The sequence below is a fragment of the Glycine max genome, chromosome 2, assembly GCF_000004515.6.
Source record: "Glycine max cultivar Williams 82 chromosome 2, Glycine_max_v4.0, whole genome shotgun sequence".
Taxonomy (NCBI): domain Eukaryota; kingdom Viridiplantae; phylum Streptophyta; class Magnoliopsida; order Fabales; family Fabaceae; genus Glycine; species Glycine max.
The window spans coordinates 43,163,136-43,174,198 of record NC_016089.4 but is presented as its reverse complement, the minus strand read 5'-3'; the positions used below and the strand labels follow the sequence as shown (position 1 = coordinate 43,174,198).

At 26.5% G+C, this 11,063-nt stretch overlaps 1 protein-coding gene across 1 annotated transcript; it reads left to right on the top strand.

Annotated features, from left to right (window-relative positions):
* The first annotated feature begins 4,430 nt into the window (after positions 1–4,430).
* On the top strand, positions 4,431–10,490 carry LOC100802344 (vacuolar cation/proton exchanger 3). The gene is made up of 11 exons (XM_003518257.5): positions 4,431–4,870; positions 5,799–5,866; positions 5,968–5,996; positions 6,106–6,302; positions 7,508–7,723; positions 8,881–8,994; positions 9,289–9,405; positions 9,504–9,557; positions 9,672–9,788; positions 9,867–9,960; positions 10,043–10,490. The coding sequence occupies exons 1-11, from the start codon at positions 4,583–4,585 to the stop codon at positions 10,099–10,101; spliced, it is 1,353 nt and encodes a 450-aa protein (XP_003518305.2). The 5' UTR covers positions 4,431–4,582; the 3' UTR covers positions 10,102–10,490.
* The last annotated feature ends 573 nt before the right edge of the window (positions 10,491–11,063 follow it).

Here is an 11,063-nt window from a genome sequence, read left to right as displayed (position 1 = left end):
TTTCATTTTATAGGCCCAAAATAAGATTAGAGTTTTACTAAGTACACTCCTTTTGTTCTCTTTATATTTCTGTTACCAAATATACCCTTTAGATCCTATTTGTTCACCAAATTTTAGTTATTCTTTAAAACCATATTTTGAAACTCCCATCTTTACTCCATATTTATTATTCTTTAAATCCTATTTATATGATACCGTGTTTACCTCTACGTGGCACTCCATTTCAAAGTACATTTAATGCCAACTTCATTATTAATTAAACGTTTCACAAGGTATGTGTCCTTCGTTTTAGTGACAACTTTCAATTTACAAACTAACAAATAAGCTTTCAATAAGTTTCGCAACATATTATGGTAGCCTCTCAACTTTTAGTTTTGTTTCACAAAAGACGCGTGCATTCAACTTTCAATTTTGGTCACGCGTTTAGTAATTTGAGGTGCGTATGCGTTCAATTTCATTTTCTTTTATTGCTACAAAAAAATACTTTATAGAACAACATATCCCAATTACATAAAGAAATTTTCAAGACTGTGTTTTTGGTTAAAGCATAATTTCAACAATTACTTTCTAAAATCACATATCAGATTCCAAAAATTACTTTTTAGAATTGGGCTATGCTATTCCATAATGTAATTTCCTGTACTTTTTAATGTTCATTTTCCCAATTATAATTTTTTAAATCACGAAATTGATTCATTTTAAATTTGTATTTTAAACCATCACAAAATATTAAAAATTAATATAAAATATCAATTTATTATACCAGGGACTAAAAGAACAATTTATCAAAATTCAAGAATTAAAAAATATTTTTAAATTCCAAAAACAAAAAAAAAAAACATATTCCTTAAATTCAATAACTAAAATAATAATTAAGTCTAAAATATATTAAAGAAAAAGAAAGGGGTGTACTTAGCACTCTTGGGAAGTACATAGAAAGTGCTACAGCTTATCTTGTGACCTCTAAATTGTCACATATTTAATTACAAATTTTACGTGATCTACAATTTAAAAAAATACGTAAAATCTATAAGTAAATAGACACTAAACTGTTAATTATTATCTTTAATTAAATATGACACTAAACTGCCAATAATTTTCTAAACTGCTAGCATTTCTTTACAATGAATTATAAAATTAGAATTTTAAAATTAATAATTATTATCTTATATTTTATCTTTTGAAGTATATCACGTATTTTTGGGGATAAAAATTTGTGATTTTATATCCATTGACAATTTCACCTTTCCTTCAAAAAAATTTCCATGACAATTAAAATAGGTTTTTTATTTATTTATTTGTTGTAATTTCAAACTTCAAAGTTTAGAAATAGACTTATTTCACACATATACTATTTTATTTTTACTTATTTGCTGTAATTTCAAACTTTAAGTTTAGAAATAGAGTTATTTTTCAAAATATGTAATTTACACACACATTCTTACTTTCATTGTTACTGATTTTCACCCACCCACCCACACCCTATTTTTTTTCTTTTTACTTATTTGGTTCAATGTCGAATTTTAAGTTTAGAAATAGAGTTATATTTTCAAAATACTGAAAATAGATAACTTAAACATATTTTTCACACGCGCACATATTTAGTTAGATACATAGACAGAGGATTCTTTTTTTTATTATTTAAAAAAAAATACATAGATAGAGGAAGCGTATAGTGAGGATACTTGACTATTGTGATGAATGAAAATTTTAATTATGAGGAATAAACACATATGTCTTTTTTTTTTTTTTGCAGAATATACATACACACATATTTAATTATTATACTTTATGTCAGTTAAAAAAATATTATACTTTATCTTTTAAAATGTATTGTTGACTTTAATCAAGTCAAATACAAAAAAAGTACCCCATACATCATTCTCATTTTGTGGGAAATTATGGAAGTAATCTATGATCTTGCTTCACATCACTTAAGCTTAATAGAATAAGTTGCAAATTCGAGTAACGATTATTTTTTTAATAGATTCCTTAGTTTTTCCGGAAATATTTAAAAATACAAATGAATTTAAAAGTAAAAATGTAATAGACGTATAAGAAAAATTAGGGTGTGTTTAGCAGGAGCCCAATGTAATGGACGTATTCCTTCACCATAAGAAAAAAACTATAACCAGAATATCGGATTGAGGGTTTTAACCATATGGCTACATTAGAAGAATCAAGATATCAAGATATATATAAGAAAAAGGTAACATTCCCATCTTGTTAATCTACATGAACGACAAGGTTGTAGATATCCTTGAGATTAACCTAGAACTATATGCAGTTCTTCCATGGTAAAAACGACAAAATGGTAGGAAACTTCACATTTAACCGGTGATTAAAATGTCTTTGAGAAACATAAATAAATTAAATTGATATGTAGGAAGTACTGGATATTTGACAGCATCATCAGCATGTGTATCTATTATTCTTTTGTCTCTAATTATAAAATTATTTTCAAAAGTTTACTTGTTTTTCTTTATTAGATTTTATTTTATTTTATTTTTTAATGTATTAATTATATATATATATATATATATATATATATATTCTTTCTTAATTATTTTCTTTTCAAACATTAATGAAAAAAATAAATTGACAGAGAGACAAGAAATGAATAATTTTAAAACCATCATACAAATAATTGATAAATTTAAAACAATAATTATTTTTTTAAGAGGTGTGAATTAATTAAAAAAAGTCCAGAAAAGGAGGGAGTAAGATGTAATTATCACTAAATGTGATAAACTATGAAAATATAACTGTCCGGCTCTCTTTGTTGAACATTCCCAGTTGCCAGTGGCTATGCCAATGCCTACTGTGTGATTCCCAATATTATATAAGATCATAATGCTATTTACTTTGGAATTCAACCAAATTATACTGAGTAAAATTGAGTTTATTTTAAAAATTAAATCTCTTGAATTTGATATGGTGCGTTAAGATTTAATATTTAATTTAAAATATTTTTAAAAATAATAAAATACTTAATATAAGAGATGTCATGTGATTTAAATTAATGAAAAATAATTTAAAAAAAAGTAATTATTTAAATTTATAATATAAAATTAATTAATCAAATACTAACTGAAATTCATTTAATAGGTGAAATTTATTCATTATAAATAATTTTATTGAATATTTACGAGATTTAGGTTGAATTATCATTCTTAAGTAGAACTAAAATAAATACTAAGTTAGAAAAATTCAAATTTTAGAAAAGGTTTAAATTATATTTTATTAGGATATTTACCAAACTAGTGAAGTTTTTCTTGGTAAGCGTCTAACGATTATGGGATGAATTGAATTGGAATGAAGAGAGAGAAAAGAAGTAAAAAGAAAAATATAAAAAATGATAAATAATGCAATAAAAAAGGAATAAAGAGTAATAAAAAATAAAATGAAAGTATATATGATTATATAACATATTTTTATGTAACTACTTGAGAATTCAAAAGTTCGGCCTATTTCCAAATGGAGCTCTCATGGTTCTATCCTGAGCCTGACATTAAACTTTTATTTTTTTGAGTAAAATTGTTTGTGTTTCTTTTTAATCTTTTTTTGAAGAAATTATATATATATATATATATATATATATATATATATATATATATATATATATATATATATATGTATATTGAACGGAAAATGAATTGCAAATAATTTTTGTCGTTAGTATTTAAAAATCTTATATCATAGTTGAGCGTAAAGCTAAAATGTTCATAGGTAGACTAGTTAATTATACTTTTTACAAAAAAAAAAAGCATTTAAAAATATTACTGCTCTACTAATATTATTAAAACAAATAATATGTGTTTGAATTCTAACAAAATAAGTTGATTCTAATAAAAAAAAATAGTAACCTAACCAACATATCTCACCGATGAATTTCCCGTTGTCCAATGCAAGATTAAGCAATTCAATGCAAAATACCAAATTATATAACGCCAAAAAATAAATGACAAACTATACATACTAAAATGAAATACTAGTGGATAGATGTACTAAACATAGGAAGATTCATGTTCCAACGTTAAGCCTTGTAGTTAAATAATTCGTGCCTCAGAACAAGCAAGTACGAGATTTTCCCCATCTTACTACCAGCACGTAATTACTATATGATTTTTTTCCTTCTTTGGTCTTACTATTAATTTCATTTTTACGTACTGTTTAGTATTATAATTAATATCTACAATAAAAGTTAGAGTTCACCGATTCCCAAATTCCCATGAAAATACCAACACATATCCACAACAATAAATTAAATTTATAACCTATACGTGGCTCAAGCAAGCAAAGAGGTTAGGAAAATTCCGAGAAGCTTCATAGCACTACATGGCCACGGACATTGGAAAGCCACCATGGCACCATGGCACCTTGGTTATGTGTATACAATGAAAGCACCAAAACATTTTTTTCCCTATAGCACAACTTATCGTACTCCATAATACATTCATTTCAATCCAATTCAATTATAAGCTTCTTGTCCTACATATTTAAGCTCACTTACACTTCACTACCAATAGAGAAAATTAAGAAGTAGTCCAAACCTTCAGTTTTTTTTTTCACTCTCAAATTAATGCACATGAACACCTACTCGGAAGCCACCACATCACAATTACCAATACCACCAACCATGGACGAAGATTTGGAGAATAACACGGAGGTTTGTGACGGTAACAATGCAATGACACCAATGGTGAGAAAGAAGTCAGAACTAGTTGTGGTCGCAAATAATAACTCTCGTTTACAAATGCTTAGGAATTTCATGACCAATTTGCAAGAGGTCTTCTTCGGCACTAAGCTTGTGGTGCTTTTTCCGGCAGTCCCTTTGGCTGTTGTTGCAAATTTTTATAGCTTTGGAAGGGTGAGTATCATATCATTCATGCAAACTATGTTGTTATTTCCAATTCAATTTGCACATATGCTATTTGTTATTAGTTGTGGTAATGTATCTGAATTGAACTAAATATTTACTATGTTTCAATATAACTTAATTCACACGTAATTTTTTTACATAATTTTTGCACCAAATAATTGATTGTAAGTTTTGTTAAACTAAATAATAAATGTGTTTTTTTAGAGAAAAATGATAAATGGTATTATATATATATCATTAATAAGAGTTTAATATTGATACACTGATAATATAAAATAATTTTATATTGATATTCAATCATAAATTACCATTAATAAAACTTTTAAAATATAATAATTTTATAAAAGTCAACAAACTTATGATTTATTATGATTTATGATTGAATAATAATATAAAGTTCCTTTTCTCATTTTGTAGACTACTTTTATTAACAATTATTAAAAATAATGTGTAATACTTCATTTTTTTTAACTCTATAATATAAAATTTTCATTACTTAGACAAAATAGTGTATATATTTACAATTTAGTTTTTTTACATTGTCATCCAATAAAAATTAGTATATATAATAAATTTAGAAAAAAAAATAATTATACACTAACAATATATGATAAGTTTATTGACTTTTAAAATAATTATCTTAAACTAATTAAAATGATAATTTATAATTTGATAACAATATAAAATTGTTTTATACGATTAGTATATAAATATTAAACTCATAAATTTATTGATTTTTAAATAATTATCTTAAAAGTCATATTTAGCATAGTTTCTAATTAATTAAAAATACTATTTTTTTTACAAAATTAAACTCTACTGCATTAAGTAGTTTATTGAAAGGGTTCACCATATCATATAAGTAATTAAATCTGAATTATTCACCAGAAAATCTAATTGCTATTTTGCAACGTAGCCTTGGATTTTTGCTTTCAGCCTACTTGGACTTGCTCCGCTAGCTGAACGAGTTAGCTTCCTGACTGAGTAAGTTTGCATGTCACCTCCTAATTCTACAGACTCACTACAATTTTATATACGTTTCTAACTTCTTTTTTTTATAATTCTTATTACTCAAAAACTTCAAGGCAAATTGCATATTTCACCGGCCCAACAGGTACTGTAGAACGAAACTTCATTGTATGCACTGAGAATTACTTTGCATATTATAACATGGTAAAGAAAATTAACCAATTTGGTTTTGGTTTGTGTGGATGTTAATTTAGTTGGAGGGCTTCTGAATGCAACATGTGGAAATGCAACCGAAATGATCATAGCATTGTTAGCACTTCACCAGAACAAAGTTCATGTTGTGAAGTTGTCCCTGCTGGGTTCCATTCTCTCAAACCTTCTCTTGGTTCTTGGAAGTTCACTCCTCTGTGGTGGTTTAGCCAATCTTAAGAGAGAACAAAGATATGACAGAGTATGCATCCATTCTTAATTAGTTTGTTCAAATTAGAGTTCAAATTTAAGATTAAGAAGTGTTAATAATATATTTTCTAACACACCATTAAATATTTTTTTATTTGGTTAAAATTTATTAAAATACAAAATCAGAGAGAGAATCATTAACATAATATAAGCTTACAAAATTTTGTTATTTTCATTAATTTTAATGAGAAAGTGTGTTCAAAAGAGTATGTATGTGTTTATATTTTATAGTATTTATATAAATAGTATATGCATGATTGTCATTCAATTACTCCCTCCATTTCTTTTTATTTGTCTTCTAAGGTCATTGTCTGAAACTAAGAAATGTAATATATTTTCTTGATTTTGATAAAATAGTTGTGAAATTTCTTATTTTTACCTTTTTTTTTCATTCTACAACAAATACATGAATAAATTAATTAAAGATTACGAGACAAATGAATGTATAATTGATAAAATAATAATTAATGTGATATTGAATTTTGCAAATGATAGATAAATGGAAACAAAAATTCTTTAAAAATCCAACAATTAAAAAAGAATGGAGGTAGTACAAATTTTAAAGTATAGTAAGTTTGTTGATTTATATAAATAATAATTTCTGATTGATTGATAGTATAATTTTTTTAGACATTACATAGAAATTAGACTAAAATGAAATTTTTGTCTTTCAATTTTTTTAAATAAGTGATTTTAAGTCCTATATTTTTAATTGAGATATTTTGTCTTTTATTTTTTAAAAATTTATAATTTTAAACCCCTATTTTTTTAATTTAGATATTTCGTCTCTCATCTTTTAAAAAATCAATGATTCTAATCCTTTTTTTTCAAATTTAAACTTGACTATGTACTTTTGTAATTTTTTTTAATAAATTAAGATTGTTAGTAATTAAATAATTTAAATTTTTTTATCATGTATATAATAAATAAACACATGTCAGATAACATTTTAGAAATGAAGGAAAAAATATCTAAATTAAAAAATAAGAAACTAAAATCATTAACTTTTTAAAAGTAAAGATAAAATATTTTAATTAAAAATATGGGAACTAAAATCACATATTTTAAAAAATAAAAAATAAGGAAATGAAAATTATATTTTAGCTTATAAATCAAACTCCAAATTTAATTAATTACAGTTCATCTTAATTTTTTCCTAATCAAATTGTTTTTGTTATTTAATTACTGAATGAACAGAAACAGGCTGATGTAAATTCACTGCTTTTGTTGCTGGGGTTGTTGTGCCATTTGCTGCCATTGCTGTTCAAATACGCCTTAGGAGGAGGCGATCATTCTATAGCCACTAGCACTCTTCAGTTGTCAAGAGCAAGCAGCGTTGTTATGCTTCTAGCATACGCTGCTTACATCTTCTTCCAATTGAAAACCCATCGTAAATTGTTTGATGCACAAGAGGTGATTATGATTCATAATTTAGCATTTTTTGTTTTTTTTATACAAAAATATTAATCATTAATTTATTAGTTTTCATCAGTCGAGAATTTGAATCATTTACTGTTTATCTACAATTTATTTATGTTTCATTTTTGCTGCATATAATTAGCTACTACATCATTTCTGTAAATTAAAGGTGTATATATACCACCAGAAAAGTACGTAATAGTTAATTAATTATAAGCTAAAATAAATATTTAGAGAGGAATGTTGCCGTAGTTTCTGCCTCGCACAAACTAGTACACTCTGTCTCTTTCTATATATGGAAATAGTGAAAGGAAATATAAATGATGAGTCTTTACTTTATAACATTAGAAATTAAAAAATATAGAAATAAAAATAAATAAAAAATAATTTTATGCTAAGAAATAAAAAGAATATATTTTTAATTACTATACAAATATTATTTATATAATTTATTTATTTCCTTCCACTCATACAAGTAAGCATAAAGAAACATTTTTCACATTTTTTCTTGTTATTTTTTTAATTTATTTAGCATTTGTAAGTGGGGTCTTATATTCTCTAGTATATCTCAATGTATTCTTATAAGTTTTAATCCTTTGGATTGATTATGAGATTAATCTTCGATAAAAGTTTAATCACACTTAAAATTCTTCATTCCTCTTCAAGAATGTATTCTCAGATTCATCATTTTCGTTTTTTTCTTATTTTTATCCCTCCAAAACCTTTTTATTTCTTTTCTCTCGATTCATTTCTAATCCAACCAAAACAATAACGTACGAGATAAGCGCGGTGGTCGAGCTAATGATTCAATCTCTAAGAAAAAATCGATAGAAGTACCAAAGAAAAAGTTGAATTTGTAATTTATATATGTTAGCGTTTCACCCGTGACACGGGATATATGCTTGGTTACGAAGTGATACAGGTTCACCAGTATTTCTATTTTTTTAGGAAATGTCTTACAAATATTATAATCTTGTAATTCAATATAATATAATATAATATATAACTTGTTTACGATTAAGGCATTAACCTTTTCCCTCACATTTTTAAGAGTTTAATTTTAATATATTGTTAGTAAAATAAGTTATGTGAAATATTGAGTATGCAACCACTTTTAATTAGGTGTGGCGGGTTTGATTCGTCATTTGCAGGTGGACGATGATGAAGAGAAGGCAGTTATAGGATTTTGGAGTGCATTTACGTGGTTGGTGGGTATGACATTGGTCATATCTCTGCTTTCTGAATATGTTGTGGGAACTATTGAGGTATCTTGCATAATATTTAATTAAGGATTTTGCAAATTATATTTCTTATATATTGATTAAGAAATTAAAAAATATATATTAAAGAAATCATAGAATAGGATAAAAAAAATCATAAGTAGCACAACATCTAGATGATTTTTTTAGTTCCTTAATCAATATCCTAATAATACTAGTTAACATTTTCTTTTAATTAATTATAATTAAGTAATGATTATGATAATCATTAAGAATTTGAATGGCATGAGCCAAGCATACATTAGATTAACGGGTTATCATTTTTTTATACTTAACCAGGCTGCTTCAGATTCTTGGGGCATTTCTGTAAGCTTCATTAGCATAATTTTGCTGCCAATTGTTGGAAATGCCGCAGAACATGCTGGTTCAATCATATTTGCTTACAAGAACAAGTTGGTAAGTACGGTTTGTCAATTTGTATATAGGCTTAAGTTTATTAATTGGCTTTTAAATCAATGAATTAATGGCGCTATGTGGTTGATTTTATCATGCAGGACATATCGTTGGGTGTTGCTATGGGATCTGCAACTCAAATTTCTATGTTTGTGGTAAGGTTGAATTATTAGTATTACTATTATATACTAATATGATCATGCTTAGAATAAATTCTATAATGTTAATTACCAACAAATGTTGATGATCTAATGACTAATGAATTTCAGGTTCCATTAAGTGTAGTTGTTGCATGGATAATGGGTATAAGAATGGATTTGGACTTCAGTCTTCTTGAAACTGGATGTCTTGCTTTTACAATTATAATTACAGCGTTCACTTTACAGGTATGCACAATGCATTCTATATAAGCCATCTTCTATTTTCTTTCCTTTAACCGTGTTATTTGTTGTCTTTCCTTATAGGATGGAACTTCACACTACATGAAAGGAGTGATTCTTACTCTCTGTTACATTGTCATTGGAGCATGTTTTTTTGTTCTCAAAACTCCTCTAATTGGTAAGTATGCACATATTGAATCAACATTTAAGACTTTTAAATAAAGTGATTATTGAATTTACAAGGTTTTAATATGTTACAGGGCAATCTCCTAAGGCCAGTTTTGGAGTTAAACCATCCTTTGAAGCCATCACCACTTAAAATGACTGTTTCCCCTACTAATATAAACAATGTCACCCATGGATAACTGAACCTCGTCTCAAGGATCAATTGCAGAGATGGACATTTTTATTCATGGTGGAAATTATGTGCCTTTGACTGAGGCTTTGAACAACATCATAAACTACAAAAAAAATAGAGACTTCAATGCTTTATATAATTCTTTCTTCGTAATAAAGCTTAACAATGACGTTTTGGGTTTGAAATCGCGCCTATGCTCTTTTTCTCTGTTTTAATTTTCTGTCTTCCCTTCTTACGCTTTATAGATATGATAATTTTCCGTGTACTTAATTCATGATCGCACCACTTTCATGTACTAATGAATAAGAATTTCTTTTTGTATAGGATGTAAAACATATTTCTTAATAAATTTGTCTTTGTTACAATGTGTACATCTCTATTACGTCTTTCGCAAGTAATAGTAATTATTCATAAAATCGCACACATCACGCAACTATTAATTTTTGGATGGGGATAGGCATTTATGAATATGTGGCTCATAGTTGTGTCAAGGTCTGATTTGGGTTGTAACTATGGTTTTGCGTTTCGCTTATGTACGTAACTTTTATGATCATTTAGGAGACATATTTTATATATTTGTGGTAGGAGATTGCCACTTATGCATGGGCACGAGGCAAGACAATTGCTGTTACAACATTTGCTGAAACACGAAAGTGAAAGAAAGAGCTCAATGTCTATGAGCAGTTGAGCGATAATAATGCTATGAGAAGAATTCAAGTAAATCCGAAAATTCCAAATTTATATCGCTTCAGAATTTGAATTCCTTTGACAATTAGCTAAAAAAGAAGAGAAGAAAAGAAAAACCTCATCTGTTAATAACTCATGTATTTCGAGAGCATCCAGAACACCTATACGATGATCCAATGTGTTGTGCTGTGATATTAAAGAGCCACCTAATTCTCTCATTTTTTTCAAACTATATA

Bases quoted from the DNA above. Each gene is read 5' to 3' on its own strand.
- LOC100802344 (XM_003518257.5), top strand. From the start codon at position 4,583: ATGCACATGAACACCTACTCGGAAGCCACCACATCACAATTACCAATA. The intron at 4,871-5,798 runs GTGAGTATCATA...TTTGCAACGTAG, and splicing joins ATTTTTATAGCTTTGGAAGG to CCTTGGATTTTTGCTTTCAG. The intron at 9,961-10,042 runs GTAAGTATGCAC...AATATGTTACAG, and splicing joins TCTCAAAACTCCTCTAATTG to GGCAATCTCCTAAGGCCAGT.